The sequence below is a fragment of the Betta splendens genome, chromosome 1 (assembly GCF_900634795.4).
Source record: "Betta splendens chromosome 1, fBetSpl5.4, whole genome shotgun sequence".
NCBI lineage: Eukaryota > Metazoa > Chordata > Actinopteri > Anabantiformes > Osphronemidae > Betta > Betta splendens.
Genome location: NC_040881.3, coordinates 7,877,911 through 7,900,685, shown reverse-complemented (window position 1 = coordinate 7,900,685; position 22,775 = coordinate 7,877,911). Strand labels below are relative to the sequence as shown.

Genomic DNA, 22,775 nt, shown 5'->3' with positions numbered 1-22,775 from the left:
CACATGTTCAGCTTTGTCTGTTTGAATGTCTTGTCTCTGTCTTTATTCACATGTTTAGTTCCTTTGTTTTAGCTTGCCTGCTCATGCAGTGATGCTTAGTTACTGTAGGTACTCTGTATTAGTATCAGGTGTGTGTAGCTATTAGCTCCTCTGCCTTTACAGTGGTTTTTAGTTTTGATAAGCCTGTTGTCAGTTTGAATGTGTAGTTATTATCAACCCTGCTTATGCAGTGCCTTTAGTGTGTATGTCCCTTTGTGTTAATTAAATAAATTATTTAATATCCTGCATTTGTCTCTGGGTCGTAGAATTTGGGTCCTCTTCTCTCATTAGTGCATGTTTGCCTTGGTGCTGTTTAGTTTGTTGGCTGTACAGTATAGCTGTGTGAGCATATGTGCATAGTAGTGTCCTTCCGCCCCAGTAAGCGGAACTAGTTTGCGTCTGGAAACCCAAGGTTGTGACTATTTATTTAAATTATATTTCATCATCTTTTCTATATTTGTAATTTATCTAATTTCTCCATATTTTGATACAGTATTAATCCTGATATTGATAAAAGCTGCCCTTCAAGCTTCTTGTTTTAGCCTTGATGCTGTGCAGCCTCCTACCTGAAGGCAGGGGGTAAACAGTTCATGTATTTACATGGTGGACTCTCATGATGCTTTGAGCCTCATGACTGCATCTTTTTTCTAGATTTCTTAGAGTGAGGGTAAACTGCGGCCAATGATTTTAATGCTGTTTTCACATGCTGCAGCGTCGGCTTCACCTCTTGTGTGCAGCTGGCATACTACACAAGCATGGTGGAGGTCAGTGTGCTCTCCACGACACACCTGAAGGAGGAGGTGAGGGTGGAAGTGCTCAGTCCTGCTTTCTCCATCTTACTTAGGAAGTACAGGCACTGATGGGCCTTTTTAATGACGGAGGTGTTATTTCTCCAGGTGAGTTATTAGTGATTTGTATCCCCAGATATTTCACAGAAGGAACCAGCTGGAGCTGGATATTCCACTAGAGCCAGAGAAAGGGGTAAAGAGGCAGAAGCAAATTGATGATTGTGGGCTCTTTGCATCACACCTTTGTGGTGAATGCACTGATCTCCCCAGCTGGTTTTTGGTTCGTTGATGGCACGATCAACATCCATGTTTTTGATTTGCTTTCCCCATTATTTTTATATTCCTTTCCTCATAATAAATCACACAAAAGACAACTCTCTCATCTGCCTCTTTATGGGAAATTTCCACCACACCAACACATGACCACAATGACTTATTGAAACTCTGCTAAGGTCACTGTGACAACCTTCACAAATTTAAATGACATCTGTTTTTCACCAACCGCCCATTTCCTGTTAACAGTCATGTGTGAATGTGCTGAAACTTTACTAATAAAAAGGTATTTTCACAAAAGGTTATGAGCAAGCTGAGCTGACAGCAACACTGAACACAATGGATGAACAGGATATTTATGCCAATGTCGAGGGACCATCAGGACTTCACATCAAGTGGGAGAGAGTGCAGAGTTCAGAAAATATTTATCAAAATGAAGACACATGTTGCTCTGTTGAGACTGACAGAACTGGACCTGCGCTGTCAGGTAACGTACATATGCAAATAAAGCACTGATGTGGACATTAAATATAAAAAGACAGTAATGTGAAGTAAAACTGACTGAAAAATATAAAAATCAACCAGATATGTATTATTTCCTGTTTCCTATCTTTTTTTTATCTAACATTGTTGATAATTACTGAGTGAGAAACCCTTAACACAATCAGTGTCTTCACATCGATGAAAATGAAAATGAATGAAGATGCAGGGCTCTGTGTGGAGCCCAAGGATGTTATGCGAGCACTAAGTAAAGCGGGACAGTGACAGCTCCTTCATGCAAATAGGGAGTGAAAATAACTAATAATTGTAATATTTACAGTGAAAAATACACTTTACTTATATTTTTATAAAGACAATGACTGCAGTGGATTAGAGTTTGGTTTCCTTGAAATGTTCAAAAAAATCTAAGATCATCAAGTTTTCATGAAAATACAAAACTGGATTCTTCTTTCCTTAAAACTTTATACATAAGATCACTTACTGTGCCCATAGAAATGTCCATCTCTATTATTTAAGTTTCCATATGATGTGATCGTTTGTCATTATTAAAGGTTTACATCTATATTCACTTTTTTTCTATAATACTTCCCCATTTTTTTTGAGAGCACTTTTTATTTGAAAGAGGAAGTGACTGTGAGCAAGTAAGTTTACAATCTGCAAATTTACTGTATTATTTCTTAGAAATACATAATTGGTCATTACTATACATTATAGTCAATGTTTAAGAGATGTCGTGAACCTTTTATATACATATAGTATTGTGGCAGTATGGGTGGGAAGTCACAATCTAATTTGCATAAAAAGACAATTTCCATACTGTAAGTTAGTGCGTTAGTAAGTTATTGCTGTTGAGTTTTGTGTCACTTCCTTCTACTTGTACTTCTACAAGTGCTAAGACAATAAAGTTCAAACTAATCAAATAAAATCTGTCACTAAATACAGTCACCTTGAAGATTTTAGAATCACACCATTTGTGGCCTGGCGGCTCGGTTGGTAGAGCACACCTTGGGAAGCAGAACGTGCCTTGCTCAAGCCCCACCTCTGGCACCAGCCACTGTCCCCAAGAGGATGGGTTAAATGCAGAGGACAAATTTAATTGAAACACTATAGAACATACAAAATATGTACTGTATATGTATCCGCTCTATCGTAAATTTATCAGTTAGTCAGCTCTGCTGCTTGTTTCTTTGTCATTTTGTCATTTTTTTGTCATTTGAGCTTATTTTGTCATGATTTGGGTTTTGTTTCTAGTTGTTTCCTGTCGTCACGCCATGTCCTGTTTTATTTTGTTGACTTCCTGTTATCAGTTCTGTTGTTCTCCCTAGCTCATTACCCACACCTGTCTGTAATCAGTTAATCACTCACCTGTGTATTTAGTCAGCTCCTGTTCCCATAGTCCCTTGCCAGATTGTCGAGTTTCATTACTGTCCCGTGTTTCTTGAGAGTTCCGAGTATCTTGTGTCTCCTGAGTGTTCCGAGTTTCCTGAGTTCCCTGAGTCCCCGAGTTTCTTGTGTCTCCTGAGTTTCGTGAGTTTCCTGAGCGTCTTGAAGTTTCCCGTGTTTCGTGTTCCTCGTGTTTTGTTCCTGTTTTGCTTTGCACCGTGTATCCTGCCTGACCCTGGACTAACTAACCGACCGTGAGTTTTTGCCTGATCCCTGCCTGTACTTTTGCCGTGACCTCCTGTGTATCAAACCCTGCGTGTATACCGGACTCGAGATTGCCTGCTCCCCTTTGTTCTTATCACTGAGCCTTCTTGTGTATGACCTGGACCGTCTGACCTTGCCTTGAGAAATAAACCTGCGTTTAATATTCATCTCGCCTTCGTGCTGTGCATGTGGGTCCGCCGCCTGCTTCGAGTCTGACAGAACAATCTGGCCAAACTTGGACCCAGCCAGCACTCAGCCTCCGGTCAGGTCAGTGACTGTTTTTCTTGCCTTTTTTTTACGGCGAATATTATTCACCCGAGGGAGCATGGAGTTTACCTGCGCCGAGTTACCTAGCGACCTCCAAGTTTATTTTAAAATCCTCGCGGAGGATTACCGACGAGCGCGTAACCCGGAGAACCAGCGCAGCGCCGTGGAGGTGGCGATATTGACTTTGGAGGACGAGGACAGCGTTTTTGAGCGCCCCAGTGTTCGTCGCCTCTACGAGCGGTTGTGCGCTAGGTTTGATGAGCTAAGCGACGCGCTCCGCACCACGCCAGCGCCGGTCGCACCGCCGATGGTTTCGGTTTCCTCCTCCCAGCCCCGTCGCACCGTCGTGTCTGCACCAACCTGCCCAGCTCCATGGTTGTTCCGCTGGGAGGATTTCCTGCACTCATGCGGTCCCCCGTCTCCAGCCCAGCCGCGCGCTGTTCAATCTCCAGCCCAGCCGCGCGCTGTTCAATCTCCAGCCCAGCCGCGCGCTGTTCAGTCTCCAGTTCAGCCGCGCGCTGTTCAGTCTCCAGTTCAGCCGTGTTTTGCCCAGTCTCCAGCTCAGTCGTGTTTTGCCCAGTCTCCAGCTCAGTCGTGTTTTGCCCAGTCTCCAGCTCAGTCGTGTTTTGCCCAGTCTCCAGCTCAGTCGTGTTTTGCCCAGTCTCCAGCTCAGTCGTGTTTTGCCCAGTCTCCAGCTCAGTCGTGTTTTGCCCAGTCTCCAGCTCAGTCGTGTTTTGCCCAGTCTCCAGCTCAGTCGTGTTTTGCCCAGTCTCCAGCTCAGTCGTGTGTTGCCCAGTCTCCAGCTCAGTCGTGTGTTGCCCAGTCCCCAGTTCAGCCGTGTTTTTCCCAGTCCCCAGGTCAGCCATGCCCCGCTCAGGCTCCAGTCGCCGTTCAGCCTCGCCACGCTCATGCTCTAGTGCAGCCCTGTCACGCTCAGGTTCCAGCCCCAGTCCAGTCGAGCCCAGTCCAGGTTTCAGCCCAGACGAGCCCAGTCCAGGTTCCAGTCCAGTCGAGCCCAGTCCAGGTTCCAGTCCAGTCGAGCCCAGTCCGGGCTCTAGCCCCGCTCCAGTCGAGCCCAGCCCAGTCGAGCCCAGTCCAGGTTTCAGCCCAGTCGAGCCCAGTCCAGGTTTCAGCCCAGTCGAGCCCAGTCCAGTCGAGCCCAGTCCAGCCGAGCCCAGTCCAGATCCCAGTTCAGTTGAGTCACGTCCAGGCCCCCGTTCAGTCCGGTCACGCTCAGGTCCAGCCGAGTCTAGCCCATGTTCCAGTCCAGTCGAGTCACATCCCAGTCCAGTCCAGTCACGCTCAGTCCTTGTCCCAGTCAGAGGGCACCGTCCGTCTGACAACTGTTAGTTCCACCCAATCAGGCCCGACGTCTCCTCCGTCGAGCTCGGCAGCTGTAAGCAGTCATGCCGGCTCCGGAGGGGACGTCGTCCCAGTTCCTGTCAACCCGTTAGAGGCCGTTCCTGTTCCTGTCGGCCATGTTGCGGCCGTTCCTGTTCCTGTCGGCCATGTTGCGGCCGTTCGAGTCGAGTCACGTCCCAGTCCAGTCCAGTCACGCTCAGTCCTTGTCCCAGTCAGAGGGCACCGTCCGTCTGACAACTGTTAGTTCCACCCAATCAGGCCCGACGTCTCCTCCGTCGAGCTCGGCAGCTGTAAGCAGTCATGCCGGCTCCGGAGGGGACGTCGTCCCAGTTCCTGTCAACCCGTTAGAGGCCGTTCCTGTTCCTGTCGGCCATGTTGCGGCCGTTCCTGTTCCTGTCGGCCATGTTGCGGCCGTTCCTGTTCCTGTCGGCCATGTTGCGGCCGTTCCTGTTCCTGTCGGCCATGTTGCGGCCGTTCCTGTTCCTGTCGGCCATGTTGCGGCCGTTCCTGTTCCTGTCGGCCATGTTGCGGCCGTTCCTGTTCCTGTCGGCCATGTTGCGGCCGTTCCTGTTCCTGTCGGCCATGTTGCGGCCGTTCCTGCCCCTGTCGGCCATGTTGCGGCCGTTCCTGCCCCTGTCGGCCAGGTTGAGGTCGTTCCTGCCCCTGTCGGCCAGGTTGAGGTCGTTCCTGCCCCTGTCGGCCATGTTGCGGCCGTTCCTGTCCCTGTCGGCCATGTTGCGGCCGTTCCTGTCCCTGTCGGCCAAGTTGAGGCCGTTCCTGTCCCTGTCGGCCAAGTTGAGGTCGTTCCTGTCCCTGTCGGCCAAGTTGAGGTCGTTCCTGTCCCTGTCGGCCATGTTGAGGTCGTTCCTGCCCCTGTCGGCCATGTTGAGGTCGTTCCTGCCCCTGTCGGCCATGTTGAGGTCGTTCCTGCCCCTGTCGGCCATGTTGAGGTCGTTCCTGCCCCTGTCGGCCATGTTGAGGTCGTTCCTGCCCCTGTCGGCCATGTTGAGGTCGTTCCTGCCCCTGTCGGCCATGTTGAGGTCGTTCCTGCCCCTGTCGGCCATGTTGAGGTCGTTCCAGTCCCTGTCACCCTCGGAGCCGCAGTGCCCGCCGGCCTCCAGGAGGAGGCGGCGCCTGCTGCAGTTCCCGCGGACCTCCAGGAGGAGGTCGCGCCAGCTGCAGTTCCCGCGCACCTCCAGGAGGAGGTCGCGCCAGCTGCAGTTCCCGCGCACCTCCAGGAGGAGGTCGCGCCTCCTCCTGGGGAACCGCCAGCTGCAGTTCCCGCGCACCTCCAGGAGGAGGTCGCGCCTCCTCCTGGGGAACCGCCAGCTGCAGTTCCCGCGCACCTCCAGGAGGAGGTCGCGCCAGCTGCAGTTCCCGCGCACCTCCAGGAGGAGGTCGCGCCAGCTGCAGTTCCCGCGCACCTCCAGGAGGAGGTCGCGCCTCCTCCTGGGGAACCGCCAGCTGCAGTTCCCGCGCACCTCCAGGAGGAGGTCGCGCCAGCTGCAGTTCCCGCGCACCTCCAGGAGGAGGTCGCGCCAGCTGCAGTTCCCGCGCACCTCCAGGAGGAGGTCGCGCCAGCTGCAGTTCCCGCGCACCTCCAGGAGGAGGTCGCGCCAGCTGCAGTTCCCGCGCACCTCCAGGAGGGGGTCGCGCCAGCTGCAGTTCCCGCGCACCTCCAGGAGGGGGTCGCGCCAGCTGCAGTTCCCGCGCACCTCCAGGAGGGGGTCGCGCCAGCTGCAGTTCCCGCGCACCTCCAGGAGGGGGTCGCGCCAGCTGCAGTCCCGGCGCACCTCCAGGAGGGGGTCGCGCCAGCTGCAGTCCCGGCGGACCCCCAGAAGGGGGTCGTTCCCGTCGCAGCTCCGGCCGCACCTGCATCGGTTCCTGGCGGCCCGGCTCCGGCCGCACCTGCATCGGTTCCTGGCGGCCCGGCTCCGGCCGCATCTGCACCTGTTTCTCGTCGCGGTGGTCCAAGGAGGACGCCGCTGGTTCCCGTTTCTCGTCGCGGTGGTCCAAGGAGGACGCCGCTGGTTCCCGTGTCTCGTCGCGGTGGTCCAAGGAGGACGCCGCTGGTTCCCGTGTCTCGTCGCGGTGGTCCAAGGAGGACGCCGCTGGTTCCCGTGTCTCGTCGCGGTGGTCCAAGGAGGACGCCGCTGGTTCCGGAGCTCAGGCCGCTGAGCAGGATCTCGCCGCGCCTTCACCCTCCGTGAAGGAATCCCTGAACTTCGTGTCTTCCCCGTTCGCGGACCTTGATTTTGTCATGTGGACTCTTGTTTTGTCTTTGTTTGAGTCTGACAATTTTACTGCAGGCTTCTTTGTTCTTTTCCCGTCAACTGCTGCCTACAGCTGCTCACGGAATATTTGTTATTTGTCTTTTATAAAATTCTCTCCAGTTGCATTGTTTTGTTCTAATTTCAGACCTTGAGGAAAGTAATACAGTTAAGAAGCGTTCTTGCATCGCTACAGCACTGATCCTGGGTCTGCTGTGTCTTCTCCTTCTTACTGGACTCGTGATTCTGGTTTTCCTGTGTAAGCACTTAATGTTATACTGTTAACAGAAACAGAAATGCTTAAACAGAAACACTTAATAAAACCGTGTTTGTTTGCTGTTTATGTGCCAAACACAGACACCAAAGACAAGTCAAACTGGGAACTTAAGATGTTGCGGTTACAGACCAGTTACAACAACCTGACTGAAAAACAACATCAGTTACAGACCAGTTACAACAACCTGGATGAAGAAAACCACCAGTTAAAGACCAGTTATGACAACTTGACCGAAGAAAAAGCCCAACTTAAAAAACAACTTGAAGACGCCACTACAGACCTTCGAAAAAAGCTTCAAGGTAAATACTTATTTCTTGTGGGATAATGATAATTATTCAGCGCTTTGTTTAAATTTTAAAGTTTTTAATTCTGGCATAAATAATGTACTTGTAATTAGTACATAGAATAGAAGGAGACATTTGAATCTTACGTTTTTAAGTTGTGCACATTGCTGCATGGTGATGAGGATGTTTCTCTACCATTGCAACCAAATCTTGCATTGTTTGCCAACTATAGTTTCAGAGTGAAAGACTAAATTCCTCTTTCTTTTTCTTTACTTCCTTGAAAAAGCTCTACGTTGGACGTATTTCGCGGATAAATACTATTATATTTCATCAACGATGCAAACATGGCAAGACAGCAGAAATGACTGCCTGCAGAAAGGTGCAGACCTGGTGATTATCAACAGCCCTGAAGAGCAGGTCTGTGTCCATGAGGTACACAACGGTATGAAAGTGTTTCTCTCTATGCTGATGATACTTTTTTTTCTTCTCTGTCAATAAGGAATTCATTAGTAGTAGGAAGATTTCAACCTGGATTGGACTGACAGATGCAGAGACAGAGGGGACATGGAAGTGGGTGGATGGGACTCTGCTGGGGAGCCTAAGGTTGATATATTTATGTTTCCTATTTATATGGTACATAAGTGTGGTCACTCATTTGTTCTCAGTTAGTGGCAGTAAAAGCTAACTGAACTATCGCTCAGTCAACATGAATAGTGTAACAAGAGAGTTTTAACATTTAGCTCTGATTAGACAACACCACAAGTACTTAAAGCCCAAGCAGTTTATATACACAAATATATTTTACATACTATTTATTTGTTTTGTTCTGTTTTTGGGTTCTAGGTACTGGGCAGAATCTGAACCAAATAACGGATATGGAAATGAGAACTGTGCAAAAATCAGTAGTTCCAATTTGGAAAAAAACTGGTATGACGAGTCATGTGACTTTAAAATGTATTGGATCTGTGAAGTACAACTCATCTGAATAAAATCAGTTTTTACAGTTTTAACTTTCAAAATCTTCTAACTTCAGTTAGAAAAAATATGTTTTTTTTTAATGTTTGTGGTAAACTGTAAAACTTCCAAACTTGTTTCTGAATCAAATACATTTGAATCTAACTCTGCTGAAGGTGTTAAAATGGTGTCACCACAAGAACAAAGTTTAGTATATATTTCTACCGAGAAAATATTTTAAAAACTTTTTAAATGTTATTATATTGTAATGGAATCGTTTAAATATATGTGTTGGGGAAATTGTGAATTCCTTTTTACTTCCTAAATAAAACAGACACAATCAGTGGAGACCTCCTACATGATTTATTTGAAACAACTGAGCGGTTTACAGCAAAGGCAGCAGACTGTTTTGTTCCCAATTGCTGGGATCATTAAAGTTCATCTACAATATCTGTATCTGTTGTGAGTCAGCTTCAATGCCGCCAGAGGGCACTCTCACTTCCTTTTGTTCTGTACCCTCTGGTTTCTTTTGTCATTTCGTTTCCTGTTCCATGTCACTTCCTGTTAACAGTTTGATTAGTGTCACCTGTTTTTGTTGGTATTTAAGCTCTCAGTTATGGGGTGCCGAATGTAAAAGGAGCACCTATAACTAGTTTTCTCACATTTAGTTAAAGGTGCAAAGGTCTAAATGTAAATGTTAAATATAAATGGTAAATGTTAAATGTAAATGTTAAATGTTAAATGTTAAATGTAAATGTTAAATCTAAATGTTAAATGTTCGAACTGAATATTTAAGTAGACTCCACCCCCTATTATCCTAGATCAGTGACGCAGACTCAAACACGTCAAACAGTACGCATAGCTCCGCCCACATCTGACTCTGGATCGGTGCACGAAAATACTGGAGAGAAGCCTGAAGATGAAGCCATCATGGCCGCCAGCTCCGACTCGCTCCCGCTAGTGAAGATTGAACAGGCTGTAGCGGCAGGTGTGCGGGCTGAGGCTCCGCTTCAAACTGCTGTTCTGGCGGGGTTTGCACGCACTGTTGGAGGTGTTTGAGTTCGCGTCTCTGATCTTAGACCAGCGCTGTTTGAGGGTAGGGGTGGAGTCTACTTGCACATTCATGAATATTCAGTTTACACTCGGCGAACATTTAACATTTACATTTAACATTTACATTTAGACTTTTGCACATTTAACTACATGTGAGAAAACATGTTCAGGTGTGTGTAGCTATTAGTTCAGGTGTGTGTAGCTATTAGTTCCCCTGCCTTTGCAGTGTTTTTTAGTTTTGATAAGTCTGTTGTCAGTTTGAATGTGTAGTTACTATCAACCCTGCTTATGCATCGCCTTTAGTGTGTACTGTATGTCCCTTTGTGTTAATTAATTAAAGAATTGAATATCCTGCATTTGTCTCTGGGTCTTAGCATTTGGGTCCTCTTCTCTTGTTAATGCATGTTTGCCTTGGTGCTGTTTAGTTTGTTGGCTGTACAGTATAGCTGTGCGAGAATATGTGCACAGTAGTGTCCTAAACACAATAATTTAGGGTAATTAGTATATTTTAGGGTAATGCGCTGTGATAAGGTGATAAGGCGGCACAAACAATTCTATTGGTACGGACAGACATTCCACTGGGGCCAGAGAAACGGGGTTAAAAGGCAGAGACAACCTGAGGATCGTGGGCTTTTTGCATCACACCTTCGTGGTGTCTGCAATGATCTCCCCAGCTGGTTTTTGGTTTGTTTACGTGCACGATCAACATCCATGTTTTTGATTTGCTTTCCCTATTATTTTCTTTTATTTTTATAATAATTCACACAAAAGACAATACTTATCTGCTTGTTGATTTGAAATTTCCACCACACGGGTCTTCTACCTTACCTTCTACCTTTAGGTAAGCACTTCCATCTCTGCTGCCTCCATCTCCTTCTCACTGCTACCATCTCTAACCCATAGAGCAGAGCTGCTCTCACCACTGTCTAGTCCAGCTTTTTAAATGTTTTGTGGACTGTGAACAGAACTGCTCTGGAATGTTTTCCCCAAATCACCAAATCTGTAGCAAACAGTTCCCCAAACACATAAAAAACATGACAGAGCATAAGTAAAAGCATCACACTTTACAGAAATTGACAAGAAATGTTGAGTCAAACGATTCAAAATTAAAGTTTCTTTATAGATCTAGATCTATAGAAGGGACTACACATACACATACATACACATACATACACGCATACATACATACATACATACATACATACATACATACATACATACATACACACATACACACATACATACATACACACATACACAAACTAAACTACTTAGCAAAAGTGGCTAAACATAATGTACATAACAGGAAGCTGTTGATTGACATCTCCATCTGACGTCACAGTTGAACTAAGCACTGCAGAATAAAACAGGTCTAACTTTAAATGTTAGAGGGTTAAAAAGAGGGTTTTGCTTTGTTCCTGTGTTCTCAAGCTCTCTATACTCAAATAAAATTACCTATTGTATATACCACATAATCTTATGATATAGAAAAAAAAACTGTGATAAAATGTGATATGTATAGTAAATAACATGTTTATTCAGTTTGATTTTTCTGTGTCCTCTCTTGTACACTTGGATGAGCATGAGCTTAAAAAGGGAGCTATTTTCATGCAACTATAAGAGGAAACTGGTAGGTGATAAGCAGAGTAGCCCATCATCACCACACAGGTTCCTGTTCAATTCACAGTTACTTTTGAGAACAAATGCACAGTCTGTGTCAGTGTAAAAAACGTTATTGGCAAATGTTATCAAGTAGAACAAAATGTTAATAGTGACTGTAGAATGTAAAATGTATTGCTGAGGAATTGCTCAAAGGAGCTGAAACATTTAAAACAGATGAAAAAAGCTCAAGCATGTAAATCATACAGTAAATAAATCTAAAGATGTATCTAACGAGAATTAGGAATTGTTTAAACAGTGCTGAATATTTGAAATTTGCTGCAGAACAAGTTGTTGAATTTAAATTGAGAAAAGTTGAAGCTTTGAAGGTAGTGTGTATGCATGTAATTGCTGAACAGTAAATAGTTTCATTAACTAGTCGTAATTGACTAGTCGAATGCAGAAAAGTGATATTTAGGCTAATTAGATTGGTGCTTTTATTTTGAAAGGAATTTGAGGAAGTGTGTGTCCTAAATTGCTAAACAGGAATAAGTGCTCTTTAAGTAGTCCTACAGTAAATAACAAAAAAAAAACAGACAAAAGCAGGCTAGAGCTTAGTTAGTAGCACTAAGTTTAGTGCTCTTTTTTTGAAATGATTTACAGAACGCTTGTGTACCAGTACCAGTAATTACTTTATCGTAAAATAGACTCATTGCAGATTCATAATTACCCATTCAAAAGCATAAATAGTGCTATTAAAGCTAAAAATTTGGATTGGTGCTTTTATTTTGAAAGGATTCAGAGGAAGCGTGTGATTAATTATTAAACAATTAAACAGTGTGATAAACGAATCAGTAATATGCATAGAGTTACTACACCGAGCAACAGGAGAATGACCTGTCAGTCAAAGGTGCAGCTGCGCTGTTGTACCGCTGCTAAACAGGTTTCTTACAGCAAAACCATAATACCTACAGTAACTCAACGTTTTGAATGCCAAGGCTTTAATGAGCTGGTGTAAGTTTTGAAGACTAAAAATTGTGGCCACAGTCGCAATTTCAAAATGTCACTCGAGTGTTTCTCCAAAAAAGTCTCACAGACAAATGCATTAAAAGTCTATGGGAGAAATTCCAGCATTCACATGTATAAAGACTGTGGAGAAATACTGTATATGTAAATATTTTATATGCACTTAAAGTACATTTAATTAAAAGAAATGACATCATTACTGATTCTGAACTCACTGGCGAATGACCAGCCCTATTTTCCTCAGGTTCACCCGTCCATTCACCATTAAATCCACTTGTTAAAACGGATCTTTTTCACATAACCATCTCTGCCTTTTTGAACAGGGGGCATCATTCCAGTTGCTCAGCACTGGCCTTAAGTGGTACGACTCCACACAGTCCTCGTTGTCAGCAAGATTCGGCTCACCATCCTGCCAGTACCTGGAAGATACAGCGGAGGTGATTTATGTTTGAAGGCAGACTTTTTAGGCCGGATTTAAGTCAACTTATTGATCATAAAGTCCTTACTCCTTTGTCAGTGCAGATCCGTCTACCCATTCGAACAGCCTACCCCCTTTCCTCAGACCAATCCAGAACAGGAGAACATCTTCCCCATTCAGACGGTAAAGATATGTCTGCTCAGATCACAGAGAACATAACTTTTATTGAGCATAACAATGGGAAACAAACTGATTTACTTCACTGTACCTGTTCCCGCTCGCTGTTGATCACCACCAGGTCAGCTCCTTGACGCTGGCAGTATCTTCTGCTCTCCTCCCATGTGTTACTCTCCACAGAGAGGAAGTAACATCTGGACTCGATCTTCCTCCACCCTGCAGGACACCGCAGAGCGGGCGCACAAGCAGCCAGGTCTGCACGATCAGAGAAGTCACACATTGACCGCTGCAGAGACCTCCAATAGCTCTAAAGGACAAATAGACGAAGCATCTGTCCTCACCCCTCAAATGTATTTTCAGCCTCTCCCTCTCATTTTCCGTCATATGAATCATGTTGGTGAGTTCAGTGATCATGTTTTCAAAACATTCTCGGTTTCTGTTCAATCCGCTGCATTCGTTCATCACTGTCTGATTTCCATCATCACAGTGAGTTATGTTGCAGCCTAAATAAGCTGATGACTTGCTGAAGTGCACTGAGAATTGGAAAAAATATTTTTACTTTATCAACTAATTCATTTTTTAAATATATAAAATAATATAAAGACATATTCAGACAGAGGACACCTTACTCACAAGTGAGTCGTAAAGAAACATTGAGAGCAGCTTGTATGAAACACAGGGCAGCAAAGCTGTAGACCACCAGCTTGGTGGTTCTTCTTTCTACACAGTTACCAAAACAGATGATCAGCAATAGGTTTAATACAGCCACCACAACGCAACCATGGTTGCGTATGAGTGTCGGTTCCACTTGGGGGGTAAAGGGGGGGGGGTTCAGTTAGACCGTTGACACTGAGCATCTGTGGTTGCCTAATAAACCCCCATAAGAAACCAGTCGGGTCCCTCTGAGACGTCAGATTAGTCCCTTTGTGGTTTGAAGGATTTAGCATGCACTGACTATAAGGGGAATATAGACATGTCATATATCAACTCAAACAGTAGAGTCCTGTCTACAATGCTTTATAAATGTCTTTCATGCAGCAAACACGGCAATACATTATTTGGTTTTAAGGCAGTAATAAACAAAAAAATACTATATGACATGACTAATCCAACCTCACTGTGTGAAGCAGAGATTCCGCAGATCTTTCCTGCCTGCTGCTGTCAGACTGTACAATGAAGAAGTGTTAACCACGTCCCGCTACTTTCACTCACCCACTGCATCAGTGGTTTATATACTGTAGTAACCTGCTCTGCACAATATTTGTGCAAACTCTGTGAATTATGAATTGTCTACTCCATATTTACACAATGTGCAACAAATAACAAATTATCTGTGCAACATTTGTTCAAAACGGTATAAGACTTATATCTTATCTTATCTTATTTTATAAAATGACACCAAATGCATTCAAATATCCCTTATAGTTGCAGAGAAAGTTATAGTTATTAATGGCTATAACCAGAAGTGTTTATTGCTTTTAAAGGCTAAATTCAAACATTTTTTTGATTAATATATCTTGCTAGTGACCTGAACTAAAACAAGACAAACATGTGACATTTACAGAAAGGTGACATTAGTTAGCATAAGCTAAAAAAAAAAAAACTAACATAATGAATGAATTCAATTCAATTGATTTGTGTTATTACCTGTGTTGCTGTGATGCTTCTGCTCGGGTCTTGGTTTCTCATTAACATACTCTGGTATTTCTGTTTTAGTCATCCTGCCGACTGACTGAACAGCTTATGAGGAGCTCTTCAAATCTGACAACTGTGTGTCGTCTCTTTGTGTGTGTGCCCTAATGCTGACATTACGACATAGCGGTGGAGTTTAAAGATCCAACCGTAAGAGAAGAAACTATTTCTCCTGTCAAATTTGTGTCAAGGCAAAAATTCATTGTGCTTTTCAGTTTTCTTGTGTAATTATAAACCTTTATTGAAAATATATATTGTCCCACCACTGTATATATCTGCCAAAATATATCAGATGACAGTGTTTATGTCATGTGCACGCTGCTGTAGGACATACTGTAGATCCCCTTTGTGTTACAACACATCATTGGGTCACAGCGTTGATACGGAACCGAGATATGTTGCAATGACGGAACGTTCTGATGACATTTGTGTTATTCATTTCTGCTTTTCATATGGCTCCTTGAACGCATCTAATTGTGCCTCAAAGATTGTCAAATGTTGTGTGGGTCAAGACAAAATGTGGAAGAATAACCAGCCATGTGTGCATGAGATATTTGAAGCTAAAGGTAAACTCACTGACTACTTTATTATGAGCTGTACAGGCTCCTTAATGCACATTTATGGTTTACTTATTTTATTAAAAGTTGTGTAACTGACATGTGACTCTCAGGGAGAAACGTCTACAGGCTGGTGGCTGTCAGCTTCGGACTCTTATGTATCGTACAAGTTGCTCTCAACAGTGTCCTGCATCTTTATGTCTGGGCTGTTTTTAACTGGATCTTCACTTTACCATTATTTGCTAAGAATGATGAAAGAGTAAGTAAAGAATTGAAACAAAAATAACAACTGACGGCTGCTTGCTTTGAAATCAGTTGAGAGTCGTCTTCTGACCTCGAGGATAAATTTAAAAAATGTAACTGAGGAGAGAGAGGAGCTGAAGAAGAAGTTGACTCACGTTGGTACTGTAAGTGTGACGATAAAACCACACAAAAATACATATATACACGTTTATTAAACATCAGCTTCCTCTGCCACAAAACGTGTAGTTGTTCTCGCTACATGTATAATGTCAACATTTTTACATGAGGAGAAATTAAAATACTGTCACCGGGACCAAAACCCAAACCATGAAGGCTCTATGCCTGCCCATTTTTTATGTTAGAATTGTACTATTGCCATTTTGGCAGACTGCAGAAAGAAAGTGCCTGTTTGTCTTTAGCAGCAGCCAATAAACAACAGACGTATGAGGAAAGGAAACCGGAAGTGACAGGCCAGACATCATGACATCAAATTGCACAATCATTTTGGTCAAGACGTCAAACCTGATTACAGAAATCAACAAGCTCTAAAAATACAAATGAAGAGTGAATACACACAAACAGGGAATATGTTTTCATACTGATGAATATGAAATTACATATGAAAAATATGAATTACAATAACGGCATTCAGATTAATATTGTCCTTCATTTATGTTACTTTACTAAACATTAAGGAAGTGAAAGTTCAACTTCACATAGAGAAGAAGCAGATCACACAGCAGTGACCAGTTTAACAACGACCACCGACATTAAGCAAGCCGTTGTTTACGAACAGGGATCCTCATGGACGCTGCCCCCGATGCTTCAGCTGCGAATTCGGCCATGAGCCGTTCCACACGTGAAGAGGGAAAAGCTGCTGCTGCTGTAGCTCCTGGTGAGACATTGCCATTGAAGGGGGAGCTCATGACACTATAACAGAAGGCAGTTGTGTTTCTGATGTTGATGTTGTTAAATCATACATATTATATATAAAGTTTTGTGTAAGCATATTCATTAATTAAATATTTCTGTACACCTTTCTGTACGCTTCAAAGGAATGTGTGTTTTCACTTTGTGTGTTATTTTTGCCAGCAGAGGAAAACTGGCATCGATGGGTTGCTCTGAGCTTTTGCGGCTTGTGTTTTCTTCAGGTTGCTCTCAACATTTTCCTACATTTGGCTTTCCGTAAGTTGTCATTATTGTACATTTATATATTCATTGCCATTATTAAGCATATTTTTGGTTCTACAACCCCTGCTAATTTAAAATATAAATTAACGGTTTAAACTGAATTATATTGTTGATTAACTCTCCAGGAGCTGAAGGCAACTGTCAAAATCTGACTGCTGAAACAAAGGGGATGAAGAAAATCAGTGATGGTAAATTTAAATACAGTTAATTAAGCTATATATATTTATAAACAGTATATATAATTAGGATCAAAAAGAGAGTATATGTGCAATATTGTACAATTATTTAGTTTCCACTTTGGACTGCCCACGCACAAGAAAACTGATCTGAAACTACAATGACAATGTAGGTCTGTGCATTGCATATGGATGTACTTTACCTTATAAAGTAAAATGAGTCTTTAATTACTGAAACATGAAACAGGTGTAAGTGATGAACATTATTATCAGAGGAAACAGGAAACAAGAGCAGGACATCACATCACATCCACACACATCAACCCCAGACTGGACAAAACCCCAACAGTGCCTCCCAAGGCTGGAGCACCGAACTGTCCAAAAACTAAACTCAGTGGGTAGAAAATCGGCCTGGGGGGTGGTAGTTTGATCCCACCAGCTGTGTCCTTGAGCAATGCTTTGCATTAGCTCCGAGGGCACCATTAGTGGCAGCACACTGCTATCTCTGGACGTGGGTCAAAGTACTGAGGACAAATTTCATTGTAACACTGTAGAAAAATTACAAATTGTGACACATGACAAATAACGCTGTATCCAATTTTACATGAGCATTCACACACACACTGAATAAGGTTTGGCTTAAAGTTTCGACATCTCCACCAGGGAACCAAACTGACGACAGGGAGGAGTTGATCCGGAATCTGAGTATGTTTTTGAAACATAAACTTCTATTTTAAACTATTTTTTGACTATCAACATTTGAAACTCTTGCAGAGTAAAATAGCAGCTTTGTTGCTTTATTGAGAAACCAAATGAGTTAAAAAAATGTCAGCTTTACAGCAGAGTTCCCTGGCTGTGGAGAGAGATGTGTTGAGGAAGAAGCTGGATGACTTCAGTAAGTTTACAATCATCAGGATGGAGTCAAAAGCAGTATTGGTAACATTGTACTAAATCCAACCATTTATAGTAGTTCTGGCATAATAGTAGTAGTTTTTTGAATTATATGACAAAAACCTAATAAACCTGGTAACCAACTTTAACCAGATTTTGCTCTTGGGCTAGTTGGATATTAACATTAATATGTTTTTATATATCCACAGTTTATTATTCCCAACACGGATGGGTCTATTTCAATGGTAGTTTCTACTATATCTCTTCAATCATGAAAACCTGGCAACAAAGTAGAGAAGACTGTCAGCAGAAGAAAGTGGACTTGATCATTATCAACAGCAAGAAAGAACAGGTGTGTGTGTGTGTGTGTGTGTCAAAGTCTTTAGTTATACAGTAAAACAAATTGATGTTTGCCTTTTTATGCAAGGATTTCTTTCAAAAGTTCCGAAGTCCCATGTGGATTGGACTATCGGACAGACAAACAGAGGGAGTGTGGAAATGGGTGGATAGGACTCCGCTGACCAAAAGGTTCACAGTTCTTTTCTATTAAGTCAAGTTGAATTGTTTACTGTGAATCTTTAACCTGGTCCAATTTTTATTTCTGTGTAACGCTGAGCTTTGTGCTCTTTTTGTGTTCAGTGTCAGCTTCTGGGGCCCTGATGAGCCCAACAGTTATGAAGGCAGAAATGAAGACTGTGCAGTCACTGGGTACCATAGTGGAGAAAAAAGCTGGAATGACGACCGGTGCACAACAGAAAACTTCTGGATTTGTGAAAAGACAATGTCTTTATAAGTTAAGATTCACAGCAGTCATTTTGTGCTGTACAGACGTCAATCTAAGCTGTGTTTGGTGTTTCAAAGACTGTTCTGACTGAGTGTTCTTTGTATGTCTGCATTCACCTGCCTACAGCAGATGTATTGTCTGTAATAGATCATATGATGCATTCTGTGATATACTGTAGTTCTAACTAATAAGTACACGCTACTGAGTGTTAATCATTTTCTCAGCACTTGTTCTATTGAGTCTTAATCTGCACGACCTCTCTAAACTGCAGTTGTCTGGAGTGAGCAGAAATGGTTCATCGCTAACAACCACATAAGTATAGTTATGAGGAAACACTGACACATTCTGATAAAGACCAGACTTTCACTGTTGTACCTGTATATATTCAGTACTACTTCAATAGCATAAACTCTGCAGTCCTGTGAGAGCTGCACCAATGACCACATGCACAATCTTTCACACATTACACATATTTAGCACTCAGATGATTGAAATCTCACTGCTCATGTCAAGGCCTCTGAGAGGAAATGCCAGCTTAAATGCCAACGTTCGATTGCAGGATATTTGTTACATGACGCTCAGAGTTGCCAAAGACAGTAGATACAAATCTAAGTGACTGGACAGACTGCATCACTCTGAAGATGTGCAATCAAAGTAGAGAGGACTGTCTGCAGAGAGGTGCAGACCTGACCATCATCAACAGTAGAGAAGTGGGTTTATGTATTAACATAATTATCTGTACATAATAAAAGTAAATAAAGATGGACTGACTAAGACACAGGGCATGTGTAACTGGGTTGATGGGACTCCACTAACAACTAGGTTCACACAGTTCAATCATTAAAATGCACAATTACTTTTGCCAAAGAATCTGAGTAGAAATGTATTTATTGTCCTACTTTCACTGAATATAAACTATATAAACTATCAATATAGAGAAGAAAACTGCGGAGAAGTGAAGCTGCATAAAGAGGAAAACAACTGGAACGAAGAACCATGTTACTACAGTATGAACAGTACTGGATTTGTGAAAAGAAACTGTAACTCAGCATCCAACCTTGGAAATCTATGAAAAAGGTTTCACACTTGCAGCAAAAAGCTTGGCCTCATGTTCTTCATTAAAAAAACTATACAGCACTGTTCAAAACAGCCACAAGGTTCTGTCCAATAAAAACAAATAAATAAACTAAAAGTAGCGAGTCCTCTTCCTGCCTGAATCACTTCAAAGTTTCCATAAGGTGAAAAAACTTTAAATAATAATATGTAAACCTAAAATGTAAAACTCTATTTTACATTCGACTGACACATTTTCTCCTCTCTTTTGCAAAACACAGATGTCATTCAAACAGTCTAAACGCCATTGTTTTAGCTTTGTGACCAAAGGAAAACTGTCTGTTCCTAACTATTAGAAACCAGTAAGACCAGTACGAAATTACCCTAGCACCTGTACCACCTCTGAGGCACAAGCTTATAGACCCTGATCCTACGTCAGCGAGACATCTGGTTTCGTTCTAACTTCTGGCCCGATACCACTGGCCAACACAGGTGTGTACTCAAAAGTAAATGTCGGTTTCCTGGAGTCCATCCCAGACATTCTTTAGACAACGACTGCTAAAATACAAGGGTTATAGAACAGTCAAACTGTTAACTTGACCAGAACAAACTGTCCATTCAGTAGACACAGCATACTACTACTAATAATAATAATAATATATTTTAGGGTACGTAAATATACTACAGACTTTCCCTCCTCATGGACATTTTAATGTCCATTAACCTTTGACAAAGCCAAATTAAAGATTCTAAGAAATAGAACACCTGAGTTCTCCTTTCAGCTCCAACAGATGATCCTCACACGCTGCCTGTAAACAAGTACATTCAGTAACAAACCTCGCAGTTTTCATTCCACTTAAGTGTCATCTTTATCACACACAGACTCCACATCGACCACAGTCAATCATGAAGGTCTGTGTCAGGCTTGGGGCAGGCGGCGGACCCACATGCACAGCGCAGAGGCAAGGTGACGATTAACACAGGTTTTATTTTAGAAAACAGAGTCAGACAGTCCAGGTCATACACAACGCTTGGCAGGGATATACCAAAGGGAGCAGGCAGTTTCCAGTCCAGTAAACAAGCGAGGTTCGTTACACAGGAGGTCTCGGTTAAGGTACAGGCAGGGATAAGCAAACTCACGGTCAGGTAGTCAGTCACGGTTCTCTCACAGGCGGCGGTATACACAAGGTTCAGGCAGGAAACAATAGTCAAGGCGATCAGGGTCAAAACACGAGAAGCTGTACATGAAATGCTGGAAAGAGTTCGGAACTAACAAGCTGGCAACATGAGTCTGTGAACGGTGGGACTATATACTGGTGCTGATTACTGATTGCTGACAGGTGTGGATACTGGGAACCGGTAAGTGACAGCTGACTGGAACAGGAAGTTTAACAAAATAAAACAGGATGTGGCGTGACAACAAGACGTGGCGTGAAACATGACAGTCTGTGCTCCTGCGTCGTGCAGCCTCTGCAATTCAGCTCATGCACGTGCAAATTCAAAGAACAGTGTATATCAACGATGCAGCTAAGGCTTGGGTTGGGAAGGAAAACCAGTTTGAGCGAGATGTTCATGCTTACAGTTTCTCCACTGCTGCTCTGCCTAGAGAGAAGGGTTGAAGTTGTTACGGTGAGCTTCCTGTGTACAACAACACACTGAGATGCAGAATGAAAATGGTTAAACCCTCTATATAAAATCAACAACAATAAAACATCATTGACACTGGCTGTGCTGCGTGTGGTGCCTGGGCAGTAGTACTGCGCTCCCCGGGTCTCATCTATCTCTTCCTGGCTGGGGGTGGTGGGGGGCGGTGGGATGGGTAGCAGGGCCAGTCGGGAACCTGGCTCTGCGGACCCTTGCCGTGCTTCCCAACTACTTTTCTCCACATTCATCACATTGATGGCTTTGTCTGCTGGACCCCTCGGTGAACTGGCGATCTCCCAAAGTTCCTCATACTTAGCCACATACACATACATTTAGGGCCGGGGGTGGGCTCTTTCACTGGGGCCTGGGGCCCCGCCCACTGGCCCTGGTGGAGAGATCACCACCCAGTTTTAACTGCAAAAAGACATTCAGGGTGGGGGGGGGCAATGTCTCCTCAGCCTTAGTATATGTATATTATATATTATAAACTGTATATTAACTATTACAGTTGTTGCCTATTGCTACACTAAAAGCGAATACACAGGCAAAAGCCTCAATACTACATAGTACAATGTTAAACACAGTGTAAGCATAGATTAAACACATTTTCAACTTTGCACTTTGGTTTCATTTTTGTTACATGCTTATTGTGAAACATCTGGAAACTGATACAGTACAGTTGCAAGATGAGCACTGCTTTTGAGCACTGTCATCGATCAGTCTGAGCTTCAGCGCTACAAATAGGCCCCAAGTCAGACATGTGGAGAACTATGCAAACACAGAAGCAATGAGAGTCAGAGTGAGAGGAGGACAAAGAGAGAGGAGTTGGTCGTGGACATGGACATGGACGTGGACGTGGGCGTGGCCATGGAAGAGGACAAGGAGGCAGGCGAGGACCAGTGTGAGACATGTATCAGATGAAATCAGGGCCACTCTCACTAGGTCCCATGCATGCTATTGTTACAAACTCGCCCCGTCGGTTCCGAACCGGCGGGGTTTGACAGGGAACCTACTAACTCCTCCCGTCGGTTCCGAACCGACGGGGCTTTGATGGAACCCTGGGGCAGGAGAGGGAATGCGGTGGAGAGAGGCGGTGACAGCACCCGCTCCAAGCGGGGAGAACTACGGCTCTCACGGAGCCGGGAGGAGAACGCGCTCACACTGAGCGGAGGCTTCAGGCACCACGGCCGACGTGCTTCCAGCACACAGCACTGTGTGTAATCCCTCACACAGACACCTGGCCGCAACCGGCAGACCAGGTCGCAGGGAACACAAGAGAGGGGGAAGACCCCAAATGCACGACCCAACAAGAAGCTATGATTAACAATAAAGGTTTATTAAATACACTCACAACATAAACTCACTGCGATGCAGGACACAGTTCAACACAAAAGGGAAGAACCAAAAATCACTGCAATGCAGGAAAACATATTTCATAACCTAAACTCACTAGTAAAACTAAACGCTCCGTACACTACGGGCAGAAGTCCTAAACATGACACATAAGATCTAAACATAAGACACTCACAAAAACTTACGTGGTGGGACAGGACATAAACAAGAACCAAAAACTCTTTTGCATCTCTCCTTAACGTAACAATGGTGTAGC

General features: G+C 43.7%; 3 protein-coding genes across 6 annotated transcripts; 2 read left to right on the top strand and 1 right to left on the bottom strand.

Annotated features, from left to right (window-relative positions):
• The first annotated feature begins 1,145 nt into the window (after window positions 1-1,145).
• LOC114863090 (C-type lectin domain family 4 member E-like) lies at window positions 1,146-9,502 on the top strand. Its single transcript, XM_029163935.3, has 6 exons — window positions 1,146-1,587; window positions 7,296-7,406; window positions 7,505-7,723; window positions 7,995-8,125; window positions 8,208-8,311; window positions 8,552-9,502. Exons 1-6 carry the CDS (start codon window positions 1,440-1,442, stop codon window positions 8,691-8,693), a joined length of 855 nt encoding a protein of 284 aa, XP_029019768.1. The 5' UTR covers window positions 1,146-1,439; the 3' UTR covers window positions 8,694-9,502.
• A 2,426-nt stretch (window positions 9,503-11,928) lies between these two features.
• On the bottom strand, window positions 11,929-14,803 carry LOC114863101 (CD209 antigen-like protein C). Of its 2 annotated transcripts, XM_029163947.3 has the most exons (6): window positions 14,583-14,803; window positions 13,569-13,655; window positions 13,277-13,468; window positions 13,027-13,190; window positions 12,847-12,953; window positions 11,929-12,759 (listed from the first exon to the last, which is right to left on the bottom strand). In XM_029163947.3, exons 1-6 carry the CDS (start codon window positions 14,653-14,655, stop codon window positions 12,618-12,620), a joined length of 765 nt encoding a protein of 254 aa, XP_029019780.1. In that variant the 5' UTR covers window positions 14,656-14,803; the 3' UTR covers window positions 11,929-12,617. The 2 variants fall into 2 exon arrangements, with proteins under 2 accessions (XP_029019780.1, XP_055365501.1); XM_055509526.1 differs by lacking the exon at window positions 13,569-13,655.
• Window positions 14,804-16,181: 1,378 nt separating this feature from the next.
• Window positions 16,182-19,245, top strand: LOC114863110 (C-type lectin domain family 4 member M-like). 3 transcript variants are annotated; one of them, XM_029163981.3, is made up of 8 exons: window positions 16,182-16,322; window positions 16,523-16,612; window positions 16,744-16,806; window positions 17,458-17,499; window positions 17,627-17,689; window positions 17,895-18,037; window positions 18,113-18,213; window positions 18,325-19,245. In XM_029163981.3, the coding sequence occupies exons 1-8, from the start codon at window positions 16,232-16,234 to the stop codon at window positions 18,476-18,478; spliced, it is 747 nt and encodes a 248-aa protein (XP_029019814.1). In that variant the 5' UTR covers window positions 16,182-16,231; the 3' UTR covers window positions 18,479-19,245. The 3 variants fall into 3 exon arrangements, with proteins under 3 accessions (XP_029019814.1, XP_029019822.1, XP_029019791.1); XM_029163989.3 differs by having other exon boundaries at window positions 16,183-16,322; window positions 16,520-16,612; window positions 18,128-18,213; XM_029163958.3 differs by having other exon boundaries at window positions 16,183-16,322; window positions 16,520-16,612.
• Window positions 19,246-22,775: the final 3,530 nt, after the last annotated feature.